Source organism: Hemiscyllium ocellatum, chromosome 12, assembly GCF_020745735.1.
Source record: "Hemiscyllium ocellatum isolate sHemOce1 chromosome 12, sHemOce1.pat.X.cur, whole genome shotgun sequence".
Classification (NCBI taxonomy): domain Eukaryota; kingdom Metazoa; phylum Chordata; class Chondrichthyes; order Orectolobiformes; family Hemiscylliidae; genus Hemiscyllium; species Hemiscyllium ocellatum.
In genome coordinates this window covers 54,219,570-54,246,670 of record NC_083412.1, presented here as the reverse complement: position 1 = coordinate 54,246,670, position 27,101 = coordinate 54,219,570, and the positions used below count along the sequence as shown (strand labels likewise).

The 27,101-nt window shown below is 39.9% G+C and overlaps 1 protein-coding gene across 4 annotated transcripts in view; it reads left to right on the top strand.

The window, feature by feature from the left end:
- caska (calcium/calmodulin-dependent serine protein kinase a) overlaps positions 1 to 27,101 on the top strand; it is a 618,991-nt gene that overhangs the window by 106,470 nt on the left and 485,420 nt on the right. For all 4 annotated transcript variants that reach the window (XM_060833558.1, XM_060833557.1, XM_060833556.1 and 1 more), the window contains exon 2: positions 13,389 to 13,501. In XM_060833558.1, the coding sequence (XP_060689541.1) occupies positions 13,389 to 13,501 (113 nt within the window). The remainder of the gene's footprint in view (positions 1 to 13,388; positions 13,502 to 27,101) is intronic.

The following is a 27,101-nucleotide window of genomic DNA, read 5'->3' as shown; positions in this document are numbered from 1 at the left end:
CTTGTCCTTAACACCAAAGCACCTCACCTGTGACTAATCACTTCTCTAGCTTCTCACAGAGTTCGAGGATACACCTGATCAGGTGCTGGGGATTTATCCACTTTTATGTGTTTTACGACATTCAGCACTTCTCCTCTGTAATTTGGACATTTTTCAAGGTGTCACCATCTATTTCCCTACATTCTATATCTTCCATGTTCTTCTCTCCAGTAAACACTGATGCAAAATATTTATTTAGTATCTCCGCCATCTCCTGCGGCTCCACACAAAGGTTGTCTTGCTGATCTTTGAGGGGTTCTATTCTCTCCTTTGGTTATCCTTTTGTCCTTAATGTATTTATAAAAACCTTTCAGATTCTCCTTAACTCTACTTGCCGAACCTATCTCATGTCTCCTTTTTTTGTCCTTCTGAATTTCCCTCTTAAGTAGACTCCTACTGCCTTTATACTCTTCTAAGGATTCACTCAATCTATCCTGTCTATACCTGATGTATGCTTTCTTATTTTTCTTAAGCAAACCCTCAATTTTGCAACTCATTCAGCATTCCCTACACCTACCAGCCTTTCTTTTCACCCTCACAGGAATATACTATCTCTGGACACTCATTATCTCATTTCTGAAGGCTTCCCATTTTCCAGCGTCCCTTTTTCCTGCGAGCATCTGCCCCAATCAACTTTTGAAAGTTCTTGCCTAATAGTGTCAAAGTTAGCCTGCCTCCAGTTTAGAACTTCAACTTTTAGATCTGGTCAATCCTTTTCCATCACACTTTTAAATCTAATAGCATTATGGTCACCCAAAGTGCTCCCCCCACTGACACCTCAGTCATCTGCCCTGCCTTATTTTCCAAGAGTAGGTCAAGTTTTGCACCTTCTCTAGTAGGTACATCCACATACTGAATCAGAAAAGTTTCTTGTACGCACTTAACAAATTCCTCTCCTTCTAAATCCTTAACACAATGGCAGTCCCAATCTATGTTTGGAATGTTAAAATTCCTGACCATAACCACCCTATTTTTCATACAGATAACTGAAATTTCCTTACAAGTTTTTTTCTCCATTTCCTGCTGAGTATTAGGGGGTCTGTAATACAGCCCTAATAAGGTGATCATCCCATGCTTATTTCTCAGTTTCACCCAAATAACTTCCCTGTATGTATTTCCAGGCATATCCTTCCTCAGTACAGCTGTAACATTATCCCTTATCAAAAACTCCTCTTCCCCTCCTGTCTTGCCTCCCTTTCTGTCTTCCTGTAGCATTAGTATCCCGGAACATTAAGCTGCCAGTCCTGTCCGTCTCTGAGCCACATCTCCGTAATTGTTATGATATCCCAGTCCCATGTTCCTAACCATGCCCTGAATTTGTCTGCCTTCCCTGTTAGGCCTCTTGCATTGAAATAAACGCAGTTTAATTTATCAGTCCTATCTTGTTCTCTGCTTTGTTCCTGCCTGCCCTGACTGTTTGACTCGCTTCTTTTCTCAACTGTACCAGTCTCAGATTTACCTCTCTCCTCCCAACACACCCCACTTCCCCCGCCCCCCCCCACCTTACTAGTTTAAATCCTCCCAAGCAGCTCTTGCAAATCTCCCTTCCAATTCAGGTGCATTCTGTCCTCCTTATGCAGATTACTTCTACCCCAGAAGAGATTCCAGTGATCCAAAAATGTCAATTTTTCTCCCATACACCAGCTCCTCAGCCATGCATTCATCTACTCTATCCTCCTATTCCTACCCTATTAGCTCGTAGTACCGGGAATAATCCAGATATTACTACCCTCAAAGGCCTTTTATTTTAAAATTTCTGCCTTAATATCTATATTCTAAATCATATCTATATTCTCCCTTCAGAATCTCATCCTTTTCCCTTCCTATGTTGTTGGTTCCAATGTATACAATGATCTCCTGCTGGACCCTTTTCTCCCATGAGAACATTCTGCACCCTGTCTGAGACATCCTTGATCCTGGCGCCAGGGATGTAACACACCATTCTTATTTCTCGTTACTAGGCACAGAAATGTCTGTCTGTGCCTTGGACTAGAGAATCCCCTAACACAATTGATTTCTTGGAACCTGATGTACCCCTCTTGCATTAGAGCCATTCTCAATACCAGAAACTTGGCTGTTTGTGCTACATTCCTCTGAGAATCCATCACTCCCTACATTTTCCTTGATGGGTGCTTTGGAGCATCTGGAGAACTTGAAGTGGGAAGAGAATCTATTAACGGAGTTTGTATCCAAAATGTTTTGAACATTTAGATGTAGAAACATGCAAGGATTGAACCACACTTAATGGTAGGGGAATGATGAAAGAAAATCTCACAACTGACTACATTGAAAACTGTAGAAAAATTGAACAGACACTGAGGTGTTCTCCCATGATCACAATCCCAGATACTGGTACTGACTTCCAATAATACTTGCTATGCAATTAATGTCAGCCTTTGGGATCTGAACATAAATTAGGCAGAAATGGGCATGGTTAATAACTATGAATAACTTGCTTTAGGACTTGAAAAAAAAACTAATGTTAGATATTATTTAAAGTGGACTGATAAGTTTGAGAGTTAGGCCTTTTGAGAGAGTGTTATTGTTTGAACAGGAAAGGAATGGCATTGGAACAGAAGGGTTCTTTCTGTTGATATACCTGAGAGTCAGAGAGAATCTTTTTCACAAAGATGTGGAAATTAAAGGAGCAATAAGAGACAATGCTGGAAGGTAGGGGACTGGAATTTTTTACCTTGTAGAAAAATTTGAAATCTAAACTAGCCTGATGGTGTCTGAATAACCCCTAATTTTCTTTACAGCTAGTTCTACGCAGTTTCTTGTGTCATGATGAGAAATTGTTTTATGTGCATGTTAGCATGCATCAATTTCTTAGTCCACTCTGCTTTTGTCACTGTTCACAGAATCTTAAGATTGTTTTGGTGCAAACAGACTATTCAGTTCATCAGGAGAAAGTGAGGTCTGCAGATGCTGGAGATCAGAGCTGAAAATGTGTTGCTGGAAAAGCGCAGCAGGTCAGGCAGCATCCAAGGAACAGGAGATTCGACGTTTCGGGCATAATCCTGAAGAAGGGCTTATGCCCGAAACGTCGAATATTCAGTCCATCATGCCTGCACCAGATTTTCAACAGACAGCATTACCTACTGCCAAATCTCATTTTTCCTCCATACCTTTGTGCACTATTTCTGTCCAAATAAGCATGCAACACCCTCTTGAATTCCTCAATTTAACCTAGCTCCATATTTTTTTCTGGCAGTGTATTCCACACCCTAACTATTTCATTGTTATCTTGGGTATGAATTTTAAAAATTACAATAGAAGAACCAAAAATAGAGGGTGAAGATAAATGTTGAAGATATACTTGCCAGTATATGTTAAGACAGACAGCAAGAACTTCTTTAAATATATGAATAGAGAAGGTCAAGGTTAACACAGGCCCTTAGAAAATGAGACTGTGGGAATGATGGGAACCAGGAAGTTGAATAAATACTTTACATCAGTCTTCACTGTAGAAGACACCTGTAGCATTGCAAAATTATGAAGCAATCCAGGGACACATAGAGGCGAGGAAACAAATACAATAACTATGACTACCTAAACTGATGGGGCAAAGGCTTACTAAATATCCTGGACTTGATGAGATGCATCCTAGGATATTAAAAGAGGCAACTACAAAGATGGTGGTTATACTGAGTCGTAATCTTTCAAGAAACTTTAGATTGTGGAAATGTCCCAGAACATTGGCAATTTTCCAATGTCACAGCTTAATTTAGGAAGGGAAGGACACAACAAAAAAAGCCAGTCTATTATTGGGAGAATACTACAGTCTATAATAGAGTATGTGACGACACAGAAGCACATCATGTGATCAAGCAGCATCAGCATAACTTCATGAGGGGGAATATCATGCCTGATAAATTATTAGAATTCTTTGAGGGGATCAAAAGCAGGGATCGATAATAGATGTAATATATTTGGATTTTCAGAAGTAATTTGATGAGGTACCACACGCTAGAATACTTCTTAAGATTAGAACCCATGAAGTATAGAAAGTATATATTAGCATGGCTGGAGGATGGTGGTTAAAGGCAGAGATTTAGGGGAAAAAGAGGGGTTTTTCAGGAATGGCAATCTGTAACTAGTGAAATGCCACAGACATCAGTGCAGCCATTATTTACAATATAAATGACTTGAGTGAGAAAAGTGAATGTACTATAACCAAGCGTGCAGATGCAATATAGGTGGGAAGGCAAGTGGTGAGGATCACACCAAGTCTGCAGAGGGATCCAGACAGGTTATGCAGGTGAACAGAAAACTTGGCAAATAAAATGTAATGTGGGAAAAGTGAGATTGTTCATTTTGGTATGAAGAGTAGAGGTGTTGAATATTCTTTAAATGGAGAAAGACTGTAGAAAGCTACAAAACAGGGTTTTGGGAGTCCTTATGCAAAAGTTTCTCTGAATGTGCATCCAGCTAAGAGGGAACGCAAATGGAATATTGGCCTTCATTTCAAGGGGAGAAATATAAAAATGAGGAACTCTTGCTAAAACTATGTAAGGCACTAGTCAAACCACAGCTGGAATATTATGAACAATTTTGGGCCTTTTATTTAAGGAAAGACGTAATAGTAGAAAAGCTTCAGTGGGCTGATCCCAGTTGTTGAGGGACCGTCGTATAAGGAGAGGTTGTGTAGATTGGGTCTGTACTCGTAATTTAGAGAATGAGAAGCGCCTTTTTTAAACATAGAAGATGCTTAGAAACTTTGCACGTTGGATACAAGGAAGTTATTTCTGCTTGTGGGAAAGTCTAGGACCACAGTGCACAATATCAGGATGAGAGGTTGCACTTTCAAGATTGACGAGCTGAAATTACTTCTGAGGATTGAGATTTTGGATAATTCTTTACCACAGAGGGTTATAGAGGAAGGTCTATAAATGTATATTGAAGTTTGAGATAGAAAAACTTTTATTCAATAAAGGAATCAGTGGTTCTTTGGGAAAAAGCAGGAAAGTGGAGTTGAGGAATATCGGATCAGCTGTCGTCTCATTGAATGGCAGACAGACACAATGGGCTCAATTACTTTTACTTTTTTAAAAAAAAGAAAAAACTGCAGGTGCTGTAAAACAAAAACAGAAATTGCTGGAAAAGTTCAGCAGGTCTGTGGAGAGAAATCAGAGTTAATGTTTGGGGTCCATTGATCCTTCCTCAGAACAGTTCTGAGAACTGAGAATCCAGCCAACAGTGCATTGAAATTAGTCAAGTCAAGAGAATTTCAGCAAAGGATGAGCTGAGGAAAGAGCAGTCAACTGAAAACTTGTGTTTTTTATGATGCAATTATGAAGTCTGAAGCTCATTTCTGGATCAAATGTGTTATCAAGTTTCACACGGATTAGTTTAATTTCAGACTGTGGTGCGGGAGAGGGATGGAACTAGCAGAGTTTAGAGCTGAAAACAATGGCATGAATCTTCCAATTGTTTATTAGATATGTAATTTTCTAAATGCTAAAATCTGAAGGTGAAACATTTGCACTAATTAAAGTATAATGATGTAAATGATTTGATTTTCTATATTTATAGGACATTTGCAAAAGGCAAAATGAAATTCAAGCATCTGTTATTGGTGACTAATGATGACTTTGATTACAGTTGACATTAGTTTTTTCTTTCCATATTCATTAAATATAGCCACCTAGAGAAAAAAAATAAAGAAAGACACATAATGTGCCTATAAAATGAATGCATTGAATTAAACAAAGTTAAAAAATCTCTCAACACCAGGTTAAGGACCAACAGGTTTATTTGGAAGTACTGGCTTTCGGAGCGCTGCTCCTTCAGGTAGCTGTGGAGCAGGATAATAAGACACAGAATTTATTGTAAAAGATTACAATATCATGCATGCAACTGAAACAATATATTGAACAAATCTGGATTGCTATTAATTTTTTCTTGAAATAACTTAAGGTTTTTTTTTAAAAGTGGCATCTCTGTTCAGACAATGTATTAAAGGTGTGACGTTAGAGTCTGGTTGTATCCCAATCTTGAGCCAGACTAGTTTTGTTTCCAAAGTAGGAATTTATAAAATGTTACATGAATTGACTGCTTGCATTTACTGCCTGCAGATTTTTGTGCTTTTTGAACAAAATAGAATGTATCTGCAGTTACAATTCTGCAAATGCAAAATCACCCAATAGAATTATGTGTATGTGCATTGCTATAATGTGTTTTGTTGAATTGAAACATCACTGGGTCAAAATCCTTGGAATTCTCTCCCTTATGGAATCATGGGTCTACCTACAGCATGTGGACTGGAACAGTTCAAGTAGGCAGCTTATTGCCACCTTCTCAAGGAAACTAGCAATGGGAAATAAATATTGGCTCAGTCCATAATGCCCACATTCCACAAGTCAACAAAAAAGTGTGTAATTCTTCCTGTCTACAAAAAAAATCAAAGCTCTGTTCATAATATATGTCACTTCCAGTGTATACAAATGCACCACCCTGACAGCCCTCCTTAATTACCATACTCTTGGATTTTAAACGGGATTATGTGCTGCTTTACTTTTTATTTTAGAGGGCAGTCAGGGCTTTATTTTAATATCACACCCAAAAGGTATCTCTTACAATGCAGTAGTCTTTAAGTATGGCTGCACCTCTTGCCCATTTCCCGTTTCTTTGACATGATGGACCATTTTTTAACTTTGTTTGTGCTTTAAGATGCAATTCTGATACTTACACCGAACTCTTGAAGATTTTTTTTACATAGCATAGGGTAAATATAATTTCAAGAAATCTTGAGTGTCTTATGGCCAGTTGTTAAATTTCAAAATAATAACGCATTAATCTTGAACTAACTTTTTTTGTTTGAGAAAACCAGATGGTTTTGGTGGTTTGGGTTCACAACACAAAGTACATAGCAAAGCTGGAAAGACTCAATAGGTCTGGCACATCTGTGGAGAGAGTCCAATATCACTTGAGTTCAAACAGGACTTGTTGCAGGTTTCTTGCATCTGCAGTATTTTGCTTTTACTACATTTAAAAGTGCATCTTAATTGGATAAAGTTTATTGGAAACAGCTGTTTCTGTGCCACATTTCTGGCAAATGTAAAGAGTCTAAAAGTCCAAATGCAATAGCTATCTGTATAAAATAAAATTTCTAGAAAGTAGAGGCAGGTCATTTGTCACAGCTGCTCCCATGCTATTATAGGTAAGTATTCATGTTTTACCATTTCTTCATTGTTGCTATGTCAGCATGTCGAAGTCAACAGTTGGTTTGGATTTCGCATGAAACCTTTATATAGTGATGTGTGCTGTTTGTGTTACTCTGGTCCTTTTCAGGCAGGCTGAAACCAGGTGATAATAAGTCTTTAAAAAGTTCAAAGAAAATAGAAAAAGATTTGATAGAGGTTTGTAAAATCTTTGAGGGTGTATTAGAGACTTGATAGAAACACTTCGACCAGTGGAAACAATCTAGATTGAGATGCATAAATGAAAATAACACTAAATGTAAGAGTTTAGAAATGTAGCAGGAGAAAGGTTTTTACATGAAGGATTAGGAGTCTGCAAAGACTCTCATCTTCAATCAGCAACAATGTCAATGTTTAAGAATAGATTAGGAAGGTAATTGAAGGAAAGAGGAGAACAATGCCTTCTAAGAACATTTCAGCAGGAGACTTTGGAAAATGGTAGTGTGAAGGATACACTTTGCTCCACTGTTCGTTGCTGGTTGTAATTTCTATGTAATTGTTGTTTTTTAAAAAAGCTACCATTATTGTATTTTATTAGCAAAACCTGCACACTGATATGCAGTTTGGATTCCATTAGGACCACTCAGCTCTTGACCTCTTTACAGCCTTGAAAGCTAAACACCAGAGGTGATGCGAGAGTGCCAGCCCTTTGCATCAAGGCCACATTTGACTGTGTGAAACAAGAACCCCTAGCAAAACTGGAATCAATAAGAATCAAGGGCAAACTCTCCGCTGGTTAGAGTCATACTTGGCACATAGATGAATTATGGTTGTTGGAGCTCAGTCATTTCAGGTCCAGGAAATTTCTGTAGAAGTTCCTCAGAGTTGTGTCCTTGGCCCAATCAACTTCAGCTGCTTCATCAATTACTTTCCTTCTATCATAAGGTCAGAAATGGGATGTTAGCCAATGTTCGGCAGCAGCCCATTTTCAAATGCAAGAAGACCTGAACAATATTCAGGCTTGGGCTGAAAATGTCAAAGCAACGTTTAACCAATGTAAATGCTAGGCAATGACCACCTCCAATAAAGACACAATCTAGCCACCATCTCTTGATTTCAATGTTGTTGCCATCACCATCAATATCCTGGGGGTTACCATTGACCAGAAACATTGTTCCCCCAAGTTATGTATTTGGACCTAAATCAACTACATCTTGTTATGATGAACTTCTTGTCATGTCTCACTACTGGCTGTGCAAGTATATGTTTAAATCCAGTTAAGGAATGTGGCAGCATCCCACTACCTACTAATATACCATGGAGTTGATTAGCTCAGTTAGCTGGATTGCTAGTTTGCAATACAGTGAATCCAACAACATGGGTTCAATTCCTGTAGCAGCTGAGATTATCATGAAAGATTGTCCTTATCAACCTCTCCATCTTTTATTCATGCCACACCCAGTTCTGTTATCAAATGGGTTGCTTTTAGCACGGTCACCCATTCTCATCTGCTCCTAGACATTTCTCACATTTATATAAGGGTGTTTTTAAGTACAGCTTCCCCATTTTCCTCCTACTCTTAGGTTGTATTATTACTTATTCTGCTTCTCTTCTTCCTGAAGGAATGAGATGTGATCTATAATCTCCATGTTTAGCCAGCCCTTTCATATATCTCTGTCTGGGCTCCATTTCCATCCATCTGTTCTTGTCTTTCCACATTCCTGCCCACCTCTTTCTACTCTCTTCCCCCCTGCCCATCTCTTTCTACTCCCCACCCCCCCCCCCCCCCGGACTACCAACCAACCAACCACACTCATGCACACACCCTTCAGCATAAGCACCACCTTTTCCAACCTCCCCACTCACCTGAGGGATGGGAAGCCTCGGGTTATAAACCATCACTACCTTTCCCTCTCACCCTCCCCCGTCTCTCTTTTCACATTCCTCATCCACTCTTCTCCTGTCCACCCTTCTCTCTCCTCCATCCCCCTCCCCAGTTCTCCTCCTTCTGCCCTGTGTTCTCCTCTGCCCATTCTTCTCCCCCCTCTCACCCCTCTTCTTCACCTCTCCCCTCTTTCTCTCTCTTGCGCTTTCTTTTCCCCGTCCCCTTTGTGGTGCTCTTCCCCCACCCTGTCTGTCTGTGTTTGTCTGTCTGTTTATCTCTCACAGACACACACACACACTTTTCAGTTTGATAGGCCCACTACCAATATGCCTTATCATCATATAAGGTTAGAACGGGCTGTTGTTGACTGTCTGCAATATTCAGCATTTATTCATGGCTTTCCAAATTCTGAACCAATCCATGATCATGTCCAGCACAACCTGGACAACATCTAAGTTTGGGGCTGATGCGTAGAAAGTAGCATTTGAACCATACAGATGCCAAGCAACCATTTTCAACAAGAGAGTTGAAACACCTCCCGCGCCGCGCCCCCCCACCCCCCCCCCCCCAGAGTTTCGGTGAAATTGCACTTATTGAATCTCCCAATATTATCATCCTGGGTGACGTTACCATTGATCAGAAACTGAACTGGACCAACCTTATAAATACCATGTCTGCAGGAGTATGTCAGATTCTTGGAATTCTGTAGTGAGAACTTATCTCTTGTTTACCAGGGTCTACTCACCACCTACAAGGTACAATTCAGGAATGTGATGTAATGCTGTCCCTTTATTGGATGTGTGAAGCTTGACAATATCCAGAATAAAGATTGCCTGATCAGCACACATTCAACATTCACCTTCGCTCATCACCTACACAGTGGCAGCAGTGTGTATTGTCTGCAAGATACACTGCAGTGACTCACCCAGATGCCTTCTACCATCTGGAAGGACAAGGACAGCAGATGCATAGGTACACCACTAGTTCCCCACTGAGTCTCACATCATTCTGACTTGGAATTATTTTGCTTCTCCATCATGGTCACTGGGTCATAACCTTGGAAATCCCTCCCTGGCAGCATTGTTGGCATAACTGCAACCCAAGGACTGCAATTTCAAAAGGCAGTTCATCATCACCTTCTCTAGGGAAACCAGGAATAGTCAGTAAATGCTGATGTAACCAGCGACACTGTCCTCTCATGAATTTAAAAAAACCTTAAATCCCACTGATGAATCCTGACATACACATTGCACCTGGTTTGACTGAAAAAAATCCTTCTTCAGCTAATGGTTAGCGCTCTTGAAATATTAAAGCGAAGCAAAGATTTTTGGAAGGAGATGAAACTTTTGACTAAGAACTGATTATTTTATATTTTTATACAATCAGTAAATGTGGTTAACATTTTGTTCAATCTTTACAAGTTGCTTGTTAAAGCTCATAACCGCATGTCTAAAAATAATTTGATTTTTTTTGCCTGCGTACAGTTTTTGAAATATGATGTCTGTAATGTAATCCATGTAAGGGTATGGAGGCACAGCCTAATCTGTTCTTTTCAGTCTCTGTATTCTTGTAATTTTTTTAACGCAGTTTTCAAATCCCTTTTTAAACTCCTTTTATTTTATCTAGCCTCTATAAAGAAAAAATGGTAACCTTATACTTGCTTTACCTTATGGTAAATTTTGATTTTATTTTTAACCTTTCATTGACTCCCCTCCCCACCCCTTTCCGCTTTCCGCAAAGACCGTTCCCTCTGTGACTACCCAGTCAGGTCCATGCCCCCCAACAACCCACCCTCCTGTCCTGGCACCGTCCCTTGCCACCATAGGAATTGCAAAACCTGCACCCACACCACCATCCAAGGCCCCAAAGGAGCCTTCCACATCCATCAAAGTTTCACCTGCGCAGTGAAGACAAGTGTGCTAAACGTTGTCTTAGCTACTCTGTCTATATGTGATGCAAACTTTTAAGAATTATGTACCTGAGCCCCTAGGTCTCTCTGTTCCACAACACTACTCAAGACCCTTTTAATTGTATAAATCCTGCTCTCGTTCTTTTTACCAAGGTGCAACAACTTGCATTTATCCAAATTAAAGAGTCTGCCACTCTTCAGCTCATTGACCCAATTGATTAGGATCTCTTTGTGATCTTAGCTAACCTTCTTTGCTGTCCACTATATTACCAATTTTGGTGTCATCCTCGTACTTAGTGTCTTCTGTATTCTCATCTGAATCATTTATATAAATGACAAACAAAAGTGGATTCAGCATTGATACCTGTTGATATTGCTGGTTGGGTCAGCATTTGTCACCCAAGCCTAGTTGCCCTTGGAAAAAGTGGTGGTGAGCTGCTTTCTTAAACAGTTACAGCCCATGTGCTAGAGGTACATCCACGATGTCCTTGAGAGAGGGAGTTCAAGGATTTTGATCCAGTGTGAGTAAAGGAACAACAATACATTTCCAAATAAGAATAATTGGTGACTTGGAGGGGAACTGCAGATGTTCCTATTTTCATTGTCTGCCTCCCTTATCCTTCTCGTTGGAAGTGCTTCTGGTTTTGGAAGGTGGTGTCTAAGGATTTTTCCTGAATTTGCTGCAAATTGTTGTAGGTGGTACACAGTGCTGGTACAGAACAATAATGATGGAAGGAGTAGATATGGTGTCAATCAAGTCATTTGCTTGAGTTTTGCTGGAGTTGTACTTATCCAGACAAGTGGGGAATAGTCCATCACACTCCTGACTTGTCTTGTAGATGGTGGCCAGCCTCTAGAGAGTTACAATCTGAGATACCCACTGCAGGGTTCTTAGTTTCTGACCTGCTTTTGGAGCTGCTATATTTAAATGGCTAGTCCATTTCAGTTGCTGGTCAGTGGTAATTTCTAGGGTGCTAATGGTGGGAGAATCTGCTGTGGTAGTGCTGTAGAACATCAAGAAATTAGTTTGATTCTCTCTTGTTGGAGGTGGTCTTTGCCTGGTATTTGTATGGCATGAATGTTACTTACCACTTTTCAGCCTTGGATGTTGTCCAGGGCTTGCAGCATCTGGAGACTGTATCCATCAGTACCTGAGGAGTCTCAAATGAAGCTGAACATTGTGTAATCATCAGAATATTCCTCCTTCTGAACTTCTTATGGTGAGAAGGTGAAACAGCTGAAGATGTTTGTGCCTACTGAGATCTATTGAGATGACAGGCCTTTGCATTTGGTATGAGTCCAACCAGCAGAGAGTGAAAGTCCCCCAGTCACACCATCAGTTTCCATTGACTGCAGCTTTGCAGGGTCGCCTTCATGTAATATTTAATGAAGTGTAGCCTTGATGTTGAGGGTGGTTACTCTTGCCTCACTTCAGGATTTCAGCTCTTCCATCTATATTTGTATCAAGACTGTAATGTGGTCGGATAAAGAGTTGCCCTGGAGGTGCCCAAACTAGGTGCCGTTGAGCAAGTCATTGCTGAGCAAGTGCTGTTTGATAGTACTGCTGATGATATCTTCCATCACTTTACTGATTATTGAGAGTAAACTGATGAGATAGTTGGCCAGATTGGATTTGTTTTGCCCTTTCTAAAATAGCAAAAATTTTTAAAAGTACATAAAAATGCATAAAGACATGAAGTTGGAGATTATGTAAATTTCACTTCTTGCTTACCTATTTTGCCAAATTCAGCCATATAAGTGAGTGATTAACTGGAAATTATGTAAAGTTATACAAAGAGTGAAATGTCATTGTTTACCTTATTAAGTAAGTCAAGTATTGATCAAATCAACTCATCTTACTTTGGAATGTGTTTCAGATGTTTCAGTTTCTGTAATTGAAATCTCTGCATTTTCTTATAGCTGCAAATGAATGGGGGGCAGCAAACACAAATAACTATCAGAATAATTGATGTTCAAGGACGATGATAATATTAACAAATATATTGAAATAACTACTGATAAAATGCTTGCCAGATTAGAATCTGGTATGTGCATAACTAGTAAATGTTGATGAAAGCAATTGGAATGATACTGTATTCACTTTTGTTGTCTCTGGAGTGTGAAGTATACAGTTTAATAGAGGAAGTATACAGTTCTTGAGTGTTGGGAATGTGACCAGTTTAACTGTCATTTAAATTTATATGAAAATATACTACAAATTAGATTTGAAGATGTGTAAAAATGCTATGAATAATATTACGGGGAGAGAATTTCTGTAACCCTAATTTATCCTGTTGCTTTGGTCCATTGGCCCTATGTGATTTGCTGAACAGCTGAAATGTGGCATGTAATTTTGACTGTTTAAAGAACTGTGGGATATCTAAAAATTTTTTGATTTGCCTTTCAATTTCAGGGGACCTTTCAGTGTTGTGCGACGCTGTATCAATAGAGAAACAGGACAGCAGTTTGCAGTGAAGATTGTAGATGTGGCTAAGTTCACCTCCAGTCCTGGCCTGAGTACAGAAGGTATGGAAATTTATTATCTATTTCGAACTACAAGAGTATGAAATGTGTTTTTTCTTGAAACTTAAAATTTCTTTCAGTATTAAAAAAAAATCCATGAACTAAGTTTTAACTATATACTTGGGTCCTTTTGGCTTTATGAATGTCTTATTCAATCTTCAAGATAGATTGAACTATGTTTGTACCATCAATGTGTTATGGTGAGTAAATAGGTCACTGCCATGGCTGACCTGTGCCCTCCCTTTTCAATTGCAAATTGGATTGATAGCATAGACCATTGAGTTTTGAACAAATAATGGCTCAGAATTTTCTGAGCATTTTTGTCTCCTGATATGCACTTACCTTTTGAAGTAGGCTGCACTTCTACGGAAAAATTTGCGTCAGGCTCAAAAAATCAGACGTCCAGAATTCCGACAAGCTGTAATACATGAGGGACATTTTAAGTGACTCTTGGATAGGCATGTGGAAGATTGTACAATGAAGGCTATTTAGCTTAGTCACGTCTTAAAGTAAGAGAAAAGGTCGGCACAACATCGAGGGCCCGTACTGTTCAATGTACAATGTAAGCAAAGGTCAAGGATTCCAACTGCATGACCATCTCAATCCAGTTGTGAATGTCATAATATGGTGGAGATGCTTGGCGTGTTAACCCATGTATGCACCTCAACACCATATATTTTTGTCATCTCATATTTCTTCCTGCCATCTGATCTTCAGAAGGAGCTCAGATGAAAATGGATGAGCTGTTCAGCTGATGTTGGCACACATTTCTAGTCTCATATAGCGCACAGCTGTCAAGATCTATTGCTTCTTACAGTCTTTCATTTTGCTGCTTAGACCTCTTCCTCTTTGTTCCCAGATTGATGTTTGAAGTCTGTCAACAGCTGCATTTAGATAATTCGTGCACATATCTTGTTGTCAGCATTGATGACTTGAGAGAGTCTGGTACCAACAAGTAAACTTGTCTTCTCGCAGATTCTAATTATGTTTTGAAACCTTTTGGTTTGAGAAACTGCTTTCCTCTGTGTTTTTCTGTGTCTATCATAAAGTTGAAGCTGCCACATGCATTGGAGAGCCACATCCACCACGATACTCCAGACTTAGCAACAGTCAGCTAGAAACAGGAAATCATGAAGTATCCTTTTATTAATCAACGTTTTCGGATGACTTACAGCGCACATCCGGGGGCGGTGGGACTTCAACCCGTACCTTTCTACATAGAGGTTGTGACACTAATACTGCGCCTTGAACCCTCAATTGTGAAGCGTATCCTTGGAGGCCTGGGTTTTTGCCTATAGCTATTTCAGACTGAGCAGTTTCCAATCAATGCATTATATAATTTCTGTGGTGGAATTATCATACTAGAAGACATCAGAGAGCAAGAGCAGGGATGAACATTCTGCAGTGTTGCTTCCAGAAAACAGCCAACCTTCTTTGTACAGATCTACAGCATAGAAGCAGATCCTTTGGTTCAACTAGTCCATGTTGACTAGATATCCTACATTAGTCTAGTCCCATTTGCCAATGTTTGGCCCATATCCCTTGAAACCCTTCCTATTCATACACCTATCCAGATGCCTTTTAAATGTTTGTAATTGTACCAGCCTCTACTACTTCCTAAGGGAGCTCATTCCATGCCACACCCTTTGTGTAGAAAAGGTTATCCTCAGGTCCCTTTTTAAGTCTTTCCACTCTCACCTTAAACCTATGCCTTCTAGTTTTGAATCTCCCTACCCTGGGGAAAAGACCTTGACAGTTCATCCTATTCATGCCCCTCATGATTTTATAAACCTCGATAAGGTCACCCCTCAGCCTCTGATGCTCTAGGGAAATAATCCCAATCTATTCAGCATCTCCCGATAGCTCAAACCCTGCAACCTGGCAACTATAAACCAAATATTACGTACAGATTTATAAATGTAACTACTAATTACTTTAACCCCCCAGTCAACTGTCTGATCTAGAATATACATTAGATTATAATGCCAAATATACTAAAAGCACACTATTTGCTCTTTGATGTTATTGACAAAACAGTTTAAACACTCCACCTGATTAACCTCAATAACTGCAATCAGAAAAAGTAAATTTGTAAAACCTATTTTCAAAACTCATTTACAAATAAAGGTGTGGATTGACAAAGTGTAATGGAAGAATAAAACAATTATCATTATTTCTAATCCTAAGTTGCCTTGACATGACAGTAGTTGGTTTTCTTTGTAAGGCACAGCAGTCATGATTAAATATAAAATTACTAAAAATATCAATTAATAAATAAAACAAAATATATTCCAACTCCACTTCAATTCTCTTTGCTTCTCTGTATAAAAACAAAAGGCCATTTAGTCCGTTGTATCTGTGCCAATTTGTGATACTGTTCAATTAATTCGATGCCCCCTTGTCTTCACAAAAGCCCTGTACATATTTTCCTTTTGTGTATTTATCCAATCTCCTGTAGAGGGCTGACTCTGCCATCACCACCCCTTCAAGCAGTAGAAGCAAAATAATAGCTACTCGCCTTGTTTTTTTTTAAATGCTGACTGTCTTTAGTTACAGAGTCATAGAGCTTGTACAGCATGGAAACCGAGCCTTCAGTCCAACTCATCCATGCCGATCAGATATCCTAAATTAATCTAGTCCCGTTTGCCAGCAACTCTTCAATCCAGATGACTTTTAAATGTTGTAATCGTACCAGCTCCACCATTTCCTCTGGCAACTCATTCCATACACACAGCATCCTCTGTCTGAAAAGGTTGCCCCTTAGGTCCCTTTTAAATCTTTCCCCTCTCGCCTTTAAACCTATGCCCTCTAGTTTTGGGCTCCCCTACCCGAAGGAAAAGATATTGTCTACTCGCCATGCCCCTCATGATTTTATAAACCTCTATAAAGTTATATGAATGAGATTCTGAAGTAGGCTTTTTTGCCCCTCCGGCCTCTTTTGCCAATTAATAAGATCATGGCTGATCTCATTGCCATCATAACTTCACATTCCTACCATCCTTGATAACCTTTCACATCTTGCTGAGCAAGAGTCTATGCACATCTATGAATGCATGAAAAATGTTCGAAGATTCTGCTTTCATGCCCATGTTAGGAAGAAAGTCTAAGAAGGTCTAAAATTTCACATCCCTCTGTAGGGAAACATTTTGCCTTGTGTCTGTTTTAGATGGGTGACACCTTATTTTTAAACAGTGACTTTAGGTCTAGATTCTTTTGAGGAAACATCCTCTTTGCATCTGTCCTGTCAAGGCCCCTAGTGATCTTATATATTTTAATTGTAATTTCTTACTTTACTAAACTCCAGCAGATACAAGCCTGTCTGACCTTTCCTCATAAGACAATCTGCCCAGGTATGCTGAAAATGTGTTGCTGGTTAAAGCACAGCAGGTTAGGCAGCATCCAAGGAAACGTCGATTTTCCTGTTCCTTGGATGCTGCCTGACCTGCTGTGCTTTAACCAGCAACACATTTTCAGCTCATTTACATACAACACATACAGACCAAATATTGAACTACAGAAGAAATCATCCCAATATCCACAAATTAAGCTGCATTAGAACATTATTTCAATGAGCCACCACACACTGCAGCACAGAGGAACTACACAGAGCAGAGGAAAATCACCTATACGGTATATTAAAAAAGAATGGGTACCCAATGAATACAGTCCACTGATTTCTGAGCAACAAGCCAAACAAGCAGACAAAACACGTCTTGAAACCCTAGCCACTCTCCCCTACATCAAGGGCATCTCTGAAATGACTGCCAGACTATTCAGACTCCTTAGCATTATGGTAGCCCATAAACCCACCAACACACAAAAACAGCATGAACTTAAAAGACCCTATATAGACACTATGCAAAACTAATGTCATCTACAAAATATCTTGCAAGAACTGTTTAAAAAAAAACACTACATTGGACAAACAAGCAGAAAACTAGCCACCAGGATACATGAACATTAACTAGCCATGAATTGACATGACCCACTCTCACTAGTATCCTTGCAAATGGAGGAGGAAGGACTGGAGGATGATGAAGGTCATATGGGACAACAGATCCATCCTAGGACAATCCAAACAAAGACATGCACAAGAATTCCTAGAAGCATGGCATTCCAACCGGAACTCTTATCAACAAACGCATTGACTTGGATCCCATTTACCACCCCCTCAGAAAAAGAACAGGAAATGACGACACCATAATTCTATTCATTTTAAAATCGTGATGGAAAAGGATAGACCAGATCTAAAACCTGAAGTTCTAAATTGGAGAAAGGCCAATTTTGACGGTATTAGGCAAGAACTTTTGAAAGCTGATTGGAGGCAGATGTTTGCAGGTCAAGGGACGGCTGGAAAATGGGAAACCTTCAGAAATTAGATAACAAGAATCCAGAAAATGTATACTCTTGTCAGGGTGAAAGGGAAGGCTGGTAGGTATAGGGAATGCTGGATTACTAAAGAAATTGAGGGTTTGTTAAGAAAAAGAAGGAAGCATATGTGAGGTATAGACAGGATAGATACAGTGAATCCTTAAAGTATAAAGGAAGTAGGATTATACTTGAGAGGGAAGTCAGGAGGGCAAAACGGGGGCATGAGATAGCTTTGGCAAATAGAATTAAGGAGAATTCAAAGGGTTTTTACAAATATATTAAGGATAAAAGGGTAACTAGAGAGAGAATAGGGCCCCTCAAAGATCAGCAAGGCGGCCTTTGTGTGGAGCCACAGAAAATGGGGGAGGTACTAAATGAATATTTTGCATCAGTATTTACTGTGGAAAAGGATATGGAAGATATAGACTGTAGAGAAATAGATGTTGACATCTTGCAAAATGTTCAGGTTACAGAGGAGGAAGTGCTGAGTGTCTTGAAAAAGTTAAAAGTGGATAAATCCCCAGGACCTGATGTGGGAAGCTAGAGAAGTCATTGCTGGGTGTCTTGTTGAGATATTTTTATCATCGATAGTCACAGGTGAGGTGCCGGAAGACTGGAGGTTGGCTAACATGGTGCCACTGTTTAAGAAGGGTGGTAAACACAAGCCAGGGAACTATAAACCGGTGAGCCTGACCTCCGTGGTGGGCAGGTTGTTGGAGGGAATCCTGAGGGACAAGATGTACGTGTATTTGGAAAGGCAAGGACTGCTTCAGGATATTCAACATGGCTTTGTGTTTGGGAAATCAGGTCTCACAAACTTGATTTGAGTTTTTTGAAGTAGTAACAAAGAAGATTGATGAGTGCAGAGCAGTAGATGTGATCTACAGGACTTCAGTAAGGCATTCGACAAGGTTCCCCATGGGAGACTGATTAGCAAGGTTAAATCTCATGGAATAAAGGGAGAACTAGCCATTTGGATACAGAACTGGCTCAAAGGTAGAAGAAGGTTGTTTTTCAGACTGGAGGCTTTTGACCAGTTGAGTGCCATAGGAATCGGTGCTGGGTCCTCTACTTTTTGTCATTTACATAAGTGATTTGGATGCGAGCATAAGAGGTGCAGTTAGTAAGTTTGCAGATGACACCAAAATTGGAGATGAAGTGGACAGCGAAGAGGGTTACCTCAGATTACAACAGAAGCTGGGCCAGTGGGCTGAGAAGTGGCAGATGGAGTTTAATTCAGATAAATGCGAAGTGCTGCATTTTGGGAAAGCAAATCTTAGCAGGACTTGTACACTTGATGGTAAGGTCCTAGGGAGTGTTGCTGAACAAAGAGACCTTGGAGTGCAGGTTCATAGCTCCTTGAAAGTGGATTCGCAGTTAGATAGGATAGTGAAGAAGGCGTTTTGTATGCTTTCCTTTATTGGTCAGAGTATTGAGTACAGGTCATGTTGCGACTGTACAGGACATTGGTTAGGCCACTGTTGGAATATTGCGTGCAATTCTGGTCTCCTTCCTATCGGAAAGATGTTGTGAAATTGAAAGGGTTCAGAAAAGATTTACAAGGATGCCAGGGTTGGAGGATTTGAGTTATGGGGATAGGCTAAACAGGCTGTGGCTGTTTTCCCTGGAGCTTCGGAGGCTGAGGATTCACCTTATAGAGGTTTACAAAATTATGAGGGGCATAGATAGGATAAACAGACAGTCTTTTCCCTGGGATCCAGGAGTCCAGAACTAGAGGGCATAGGTTTAGGGTAAGAGGGGAAAGATATAAAAGAGACCTAAGGGGCAACTTTTTCACAGAGGGTGATACGTGTATGGAATGAGCTGCCAGAGGATGTGGTGGAGGCTGGTACAATTGCAACATTTAAGTGGCATTTGGATGAATAGGAAGAGTTTGGAGGGATATGGGCCGGGTGCTCGCAGGTGGGACTAGATTGGGATGGGATATCTGGTCGGCCTGGACAGGTTGGACCAAAATGTCTGCTTCCATGCTCTACATCTCTGACTCTCTGATCATAGGAAATTATGTCACCACAAGAAATGACGTCACCAGTCTGAGGAAACGCAAACATATGAACAGAAAACGGACTACACCACCAGTGCTTCATTTGGAGGCTCACTGAAGATGTTATCTAGTATGGTGACAAAATGTCTGAAAACGAACCTTGCAGTTCAGCAAGCTTTCTACATCCAGAACTAGTTTCTGTTCTGACCCTTTACCCATTTTGTACTCCTACTGCCCCCGTCCCTTTTAATCCCATGGGCTTCAACATGCATAACAATGTTATAATGCGGTGTTTTAATTTAACACCTTCTAAAAGCCCTTGCATAAAATATCTTTTGCGCTACCTTGGTAAACTCACTTCCTTACTTCATCAAGTTAGGGTTTTACTCAACAAATCATGTTGACTTATATTTATTCACCCATATTTTTCCTGAGTACTGATTAATTTTGGCCCAAAGAGCTCCCCATCATTGACTTTTGGTTGACTGTTCTGATATTCCAAGCTTGACCCTTTTTCTTATTTTTGATCAGGTCATCAGTTGTTTTTTTGTGTTTTGAAACTGTCCTCAAATGTTTGTAGAACTGGTCAGTAGCTCAGCGATTTTCATTCTTATTTCCCTCCGTATTCTAGTATGCATCTTATCTGGGCATCATGATGTTTCTGAGCTCTCTAAGTACTTATTTATCTATTTTTATCATATCTGATATCATTACAACTTCCTCCTTGGCCACATTTATCTTCCCTAAAAAAAAAGAGAGGATACTAACAATGGAAATTATTTATTTAGTATCTCAGACATGCTCTATGCTTCCCAAGAAAAGTCTCATAACTTTACTCTATTCATTGTTAGAAGATCCATTCTTGTTTTCTGTACCTTTTTTTTCCTGTTTAAATTCATAAATTATTTTTGGGTTCCCTTTTTTATTAGCTACTTACAGGTCTTCTAAGTCCTCCTCTCTCCTATTTTGGTCTCTTGTACTTTTCTGCTTTCCATACGAATAGTTTCAGTTTTGGTGGTACATAAAATAAAGGCTGGTACATAAGTATTTATGGACTGCAGATTTCCAGAGTGAATATTTATTGGGTTACTAAATTTTTGCAGTTGAGGAAAATTACATTTATCATTATTCTGATCACTTCTGTACTGTGCCGTCCATGTAGCCCACCATGTTCAGACATATGTCCTCAAACATTATTGACAATCAATTTAATCATTCAATCTTCAAGTAAAATTGAGAGAAACTTATCAATTTTGAAAAGAGACTTTCAGATATTTCTCTGTGACTTGTAGACATGATCAAACAAAGCAGTGTGAGACTGAGATGAGTGGTGAGTCTCCTTGTTATCAGTTGGCACAAACTCTTTACTGGAACTAAGTACCTTGGCCATTCACAAGAAATTTTTACTTTACCTGAAATAATCTGTTCCAAAGAATAGGATTCAAGGTTTGTGCGAAGATTTGTAGCTCGGGTGCTCGTTGTTGTGGTTCTGTTCGCCGAGCTGGAAGTTTTTGTTGCAAACGTTTCGTCCCCTGGCTAGGCGACATCATCAGTGTTCTGGAGCCTCCTGCAAAGCGCTTCTTTGATGTTTCTTCCGGTATTTATAGTGGTCTATCCTTGCCGCTTCCGGGTGTCAGTTTCAGCTGTCCGCTGTAGTAGTTGGTATATTGGGTCCAGGTCGATGTGTTTGTTGATGGAGTTTGTGGATGAGTGCCATGCCTCTAGGAATTCCCTGGCTGTTCTCTGTCTGGCTTGCCCTATGATAGTAGTGTTTTCCCAGTTGAATTCATGTTGCTTGTCTGCGTGTGTGGCTACTAGGGATAGCTGGCCGTGTCGTTTCGTGGCTAGTTGATGTTCACGTATGCGGATTGTTAGCTGTCTTCCTGTTTGTCCTATATAGTGTTTTGTGCAGTCCTTGCATGGTATTTTGTAAACTACATTAGTTTTGCTCATGTTGGGTATCGGGTCCTTTGTTCTCGTGAGTTGTTGTCTGAGCGTGGCTGTTGGTTTGTGTGCCGTTATGAGTCCTAAGGGTCGCAGTAGTCTGGCTGTCAGTTCTGAAACGCTCCTGATGTATGGTAGTGTGGCTAGTCCTTTTGGTTGTGGCATGTCCTCGTTCCGTGGCCTGTCTCTTAGTCGTCTGTTGATAAAGTTGCGCGGGTATCCGTTTTTGGCGAATACCTTGTATAGGTGTTCCTCTTCCTCTTTTTGCAGTTCTGGTGTACTGCAGTGTGTTGTGGCTCTTTTGAATAGTGATGGGGTGGTTACTTTCATAACCTTTCATATATGAAAGTAACCACCCCAACACACACAAACGAAGCTGCATCAGGACACTATTCAAAAGAGCCACAACACACTGCAGTACACCAGAACTGCAAAAAGAGGAAGAGGAACACCTATACAAGGTAATCGCCAAAAACGGATACCCGCGCAACTTTATCAACAGATGCCTAAGAGACAGGCCACGGAACGAGGACATGCCACAACCCAAAGGACTAGTCACACTACCATACATCAGGAGCTTTTCAGAACTGACAGCCAGACTACTGCAACCCTTAGGACTCATAACGGCACACAAACCAACAGCCACGCTCAGACAACAACTCACGAGAACAAAGGACCCGATACCCAACATGAACAAAACTAATGTAGTTTACAAAATACCATGCAAGGACTGCACAAAACACTATATAGGACAAACAGGATGACAGCTAACAATCCGCATACGTGAACATCAACTAGCCACGAAACGACACGACCAGCTCTTCCTAGTAGCCACACATGCAGACAACAAGCAACATGAATTCAACTGGGAAAACACTACTATCATAGGGCAAGCCAGACAGAGAACAACCAGGGAATTCCTAGAGGCATGGCACTATCCACAAACTCCATCAACAAACACATCGACCTGGACCCAATATACCAACTACTACAGCGGACAGCTGAAACCGACACCCGGAAGCGGCAAGGACAGACCACTATAAATACCGGAAGAAACATCAAAGAAGCATTTCGCAGGAGGCTCCAGAACACTGATGATGTCGCCTAGCCAGGGGACAAAACGTTTGCAACAAAAACTTCCAGATCGGTGAACAGAACCACAACAAAGAATAGGATAACTCGTAAATGTAAACTTCTGTGATCATTAGATTAGATTAGACTTACAGTGTGGAAACAGGCCCTTCGGCCCAACAAGTCCACACCGACCCGCCGAAGCGCAACCCACCCATACCCCTACATTTACCCCTTACCTAACACTACGGGCAATTTAGCTTGGCCAATTCACCTGACCCGCACATCTTTGTGACTGTGGGAGGAAACCGGAGCACCCGGAGGAAACCCACGCAGACACGGGGAGAACGTGCAAACTCCACACAGTCAGTCGCCTGAGTCGGGAATTGAACCCGGGTCTACAGGCGCTGTGAGGCAGCAGTGCTAACCACTGTGCCACCGTGCCGCCCATGTCTCCAGGTTCCCAGATTTCTCCACTGGAAAAACACATTCAACTGGACAAAAATGTTTTCATGAATTTAAAAGCCTCATATCGCCCATAAGCCTGAGATGCAAAGAAATCTGTGTGCTGGTCTGTGAATTACAGGGACTGCAAGTAATTAGGAAAGTAATAGACTATTATGTTTTATTGCAAGAGTTTTGAAGAGTCTGGGGTGACTTAATTGAAAAGTATAAAATCCTGAGGGCACTTGACTCCGATGTGGAAAGAATGTTCTACATTTGCCTACAACTTAAAAATTAGAGGTCATAGTTTAAAGATAAGGGATGGCCCATTTAAGACATGAAGGAAGAATTGTTTTTCTCTGAATTTTGAAAGTCTTCGGAATTCCCTTCCACACAGCAGTCAATGCAAAATCTTCAAATATTTTTAAGGCAGAGGTACATAGATTTTGAGATCACAACAGGTCAGACAGCACCCATGGAGAGAGAGCAAGCTAGTGTTTGAGTCAAGGTGACTCTTCATCAGAGTTCTTCATTTCAGCTCTGATGAGGAATCATCTAGACTCAAAACATTAGCTTGCTGCCTCTCCATGAATGCTGTGATCTCCAGCATTTGATATTTTCAGTACAGATCCCAGCATCTGCAGTAATTTGCTCCTACGTAGATAGATTTTTGACTATCAGGTGAGGAAAGATAAATAGGGACATGAAGGAATGTAAAGTTGAGGTTAAAATCAGATCAGCCATAACCATATTGAGCGGTGGAGCAGGTTTCAAGGACTGAATGGCATAATCTTCTTTCTCACTTAAATGTTTGTATAAACCTGTGTGTTACAGATGAAAATAACTTTCAATTATTGGTTATGTTGAGAATCCATGATAGTCCGCATGTTCTTTCAACTTCACAATCAAATTGAATCCACAGCATCACAACTTCTGTGTTCCACACCACATTATCCTACCTTGTAACATCATTGTAATCCATTTATTGCTGTTGGTTCAAAATCCTGGATTCCCTCTCCACAGCTTCATATGTACCTATACACTACAGATAGCAGTGGTTGAAGAAGACAGGTTGCCACCACCTTCTTGAGGGTGATTGAGTTATGCAAGAAAATTGGTCTAGCCCACATTCTGTGAATGAAATGTTTAAAAGTTACACAATTGCATTCCTGCCTTTCTAAATCTAATTTTAAAAGTACATGATGTTTGCTTGAACAATCACTAGCATCACATATATGCTATGCATAAAGTCTGAATCATTATGGCATTTAACCTATCAGGTCTGTGCTAGCTCCCTATAAACCTGCAAGTTTAATTTAAGTGTCTGTCCAGTTTGGTTTTGAAATTTGTCATTCCCTCCACATCTATCCCATTGGGGACAGTAAGTTCCTGTTGATTATCACAAATTCCATGGAGCTAATTATAGGTTTAACTTTCCATTCTTCATTTTGAAGTCCTTGCCCTTTCACTTCCCTATTTCACTCAGCTCCTCTTGCTCCATGCATATTAAAAATCTGTCCTTTAGCAGTTATCACTCTAACTTCAGACCAACGGTTTCTAATTTCTCTGTCAAATGAAAGTTCTTCCTTGCAATCCTTTGTTTTCAAACTAAACTAAAAAGCAGTTAACTTTTGGTTTCATTTAATGGGTTGAGTGAGCATGTTGGTAGAGATCACTATCGAATGGATGGTTGTGATCTCAATAAAGAAAGAAAATGCAGTAATGCTTGATAATTGAGTAAAAAAGACACCAAGATTAACAAGTGTGCTTCATGCCGACTGATAAGAGCTGTATGAAAATAATTAATTTTTAAGGCTAACTTGTGGCCAAAGTTCTTGAGAAGATTTGTAGCTGAGGTTGTGGATGAAGTTGTTGACTTGTTCGCTGAACTGATAAGTTTGTTTGCAAATGTTTTGGCATCATACTAGGTAACATCAGTATGGTTCCAGTGAAGCTTTGGTGTTGTGTCCTGCTTGCTATTTCTGTCCCGGTTTGTTGTGGTGGGTGGTATCATTTCTGGTTTTGTTTCATAGTGATTGGTATATGAGGTCTAATTCTAGATGTTTGTAATGGAGTTCTGGGTTGACTGCCAGGTGTCCTGTGCATGTCTTCGTTTGGCTTGTCCTAGGATGGATCTGTTACCCCAGTTGAATTAGTGTCCTCCTTTGTCAATATGGGCACAACTGATAGTTGATCATGTTTCTTGGTGACTAGTTGGTGATTGTATACCCTGATGGCTAGTTTTCTTCTGGTTTGCCCAAAGTAATGTTTGTGACAATCTTTACATGGTATTTCGCATATAACTTTGGTTCTGTTAGTTGTGGGTATGGGATCTTTTGTACTCACCAGGAGCTGTCGTAGTTTGGTGGCTCACAAACCAACAAGTACATGCATGGGAATTCCTTGAGGCTTGGAACTCCATTAGCAAACATGTAAAGCTAGACCCCATATACCAACCAGAAACAAAACCAGAAATGATACCACCCACTTCAGCAAACCGAGACCCATTAAAAGCAAGAAGGATAAAAGACCAGCACCTCATCAGAGATGGACTAATGATCGTACCTAGTAAGATGATGAAATGTCTGCAAACAAATTTACCAGCTCAGCGAGCAAGTCAACAACCTTGCTAACTTGTGGCAATTGACTTAGCCTCTGACTGGCATTGAGGCTAACTTGACCTTTACTAGATCAGGTTTTCCCAGATGATGGATGGAAAGGTAGCTTCTACTTTTGGATTGTAACTTATCTATAAACTCATCTTAACAAAAAAAACACATCAGTGCTCCCTCAGTGATTTATTTAGATATATTAGTTTCCAAGATGGCTGCATAGGCAATTTGGTGGGGTAAGTCTTATTTCTCAGTCTTGGAATTAGACAGATTGCCCTCAGTAGAAATGATGAAGAAGTTAACAGTTCAACAGACTTGGTAAAATTGAATCCAGGATTAGATTGCATTTATCATAACATTAATTTAAGAATGTTTATCAATATATAATGACTAGAACATGAAGTGCTAATGGAAACACAATGATCTTTATAATGCAATCATTGTAAAATAAAAGCTGATGTGAGTTTTGATAGCATTTACATAGGTTATGGCTTTTGCTTGGCAGTTATGCTGTGGAGTTAAGCTTCTGGATTTCTTTTTACCAACCTAGAATGCTGCGATAAGCGTTAAGATTCAATAATTCTTGCACTTTAATTTAAATTATTTTAAGAATGAATGCAGGCAGAAGAACACTTATTAAGGTTTTACTATTTAGCTGCAAAGGTTCAAGGAGCCATGCATTCAAACTGAGAAGCATTCCTGTAATTACTGTTATTAACAGCTCTTAAGTTCAGAGAAGCAGAATGAAAGACATGAATTACTACTAATTTTATTTGGTGTGGTTCTGTATTTTATCAACATGCCACTTGTAAGGTAGTGTGACACGCAAGTCTCTTAACCCACATTTTGAAATGAATATAAATTAAGTGAAGTTCATTAAAATGTAAAATAAATTTGCACCCCTGCCTTTTTAAAATAAACAGTTGTAGTTATATTCTGTAACTTTAGATTTTAAAAGTAACTATATAGAGCATGAAATTTGAACAGATTTGTCATAGTCTTACCTATTACAATAATAATTTTGGCCCACATTTGTGTTTTCTTTTTAAAAATCCCACATGGTGTTTCCTAAAGGCACAACCGAAAAAGAATGTTCTGCAAGGGGGTGATATTAGAAATGGTGCACAGTAGGTTGGTTAAAGGAATGAGTTTCTTA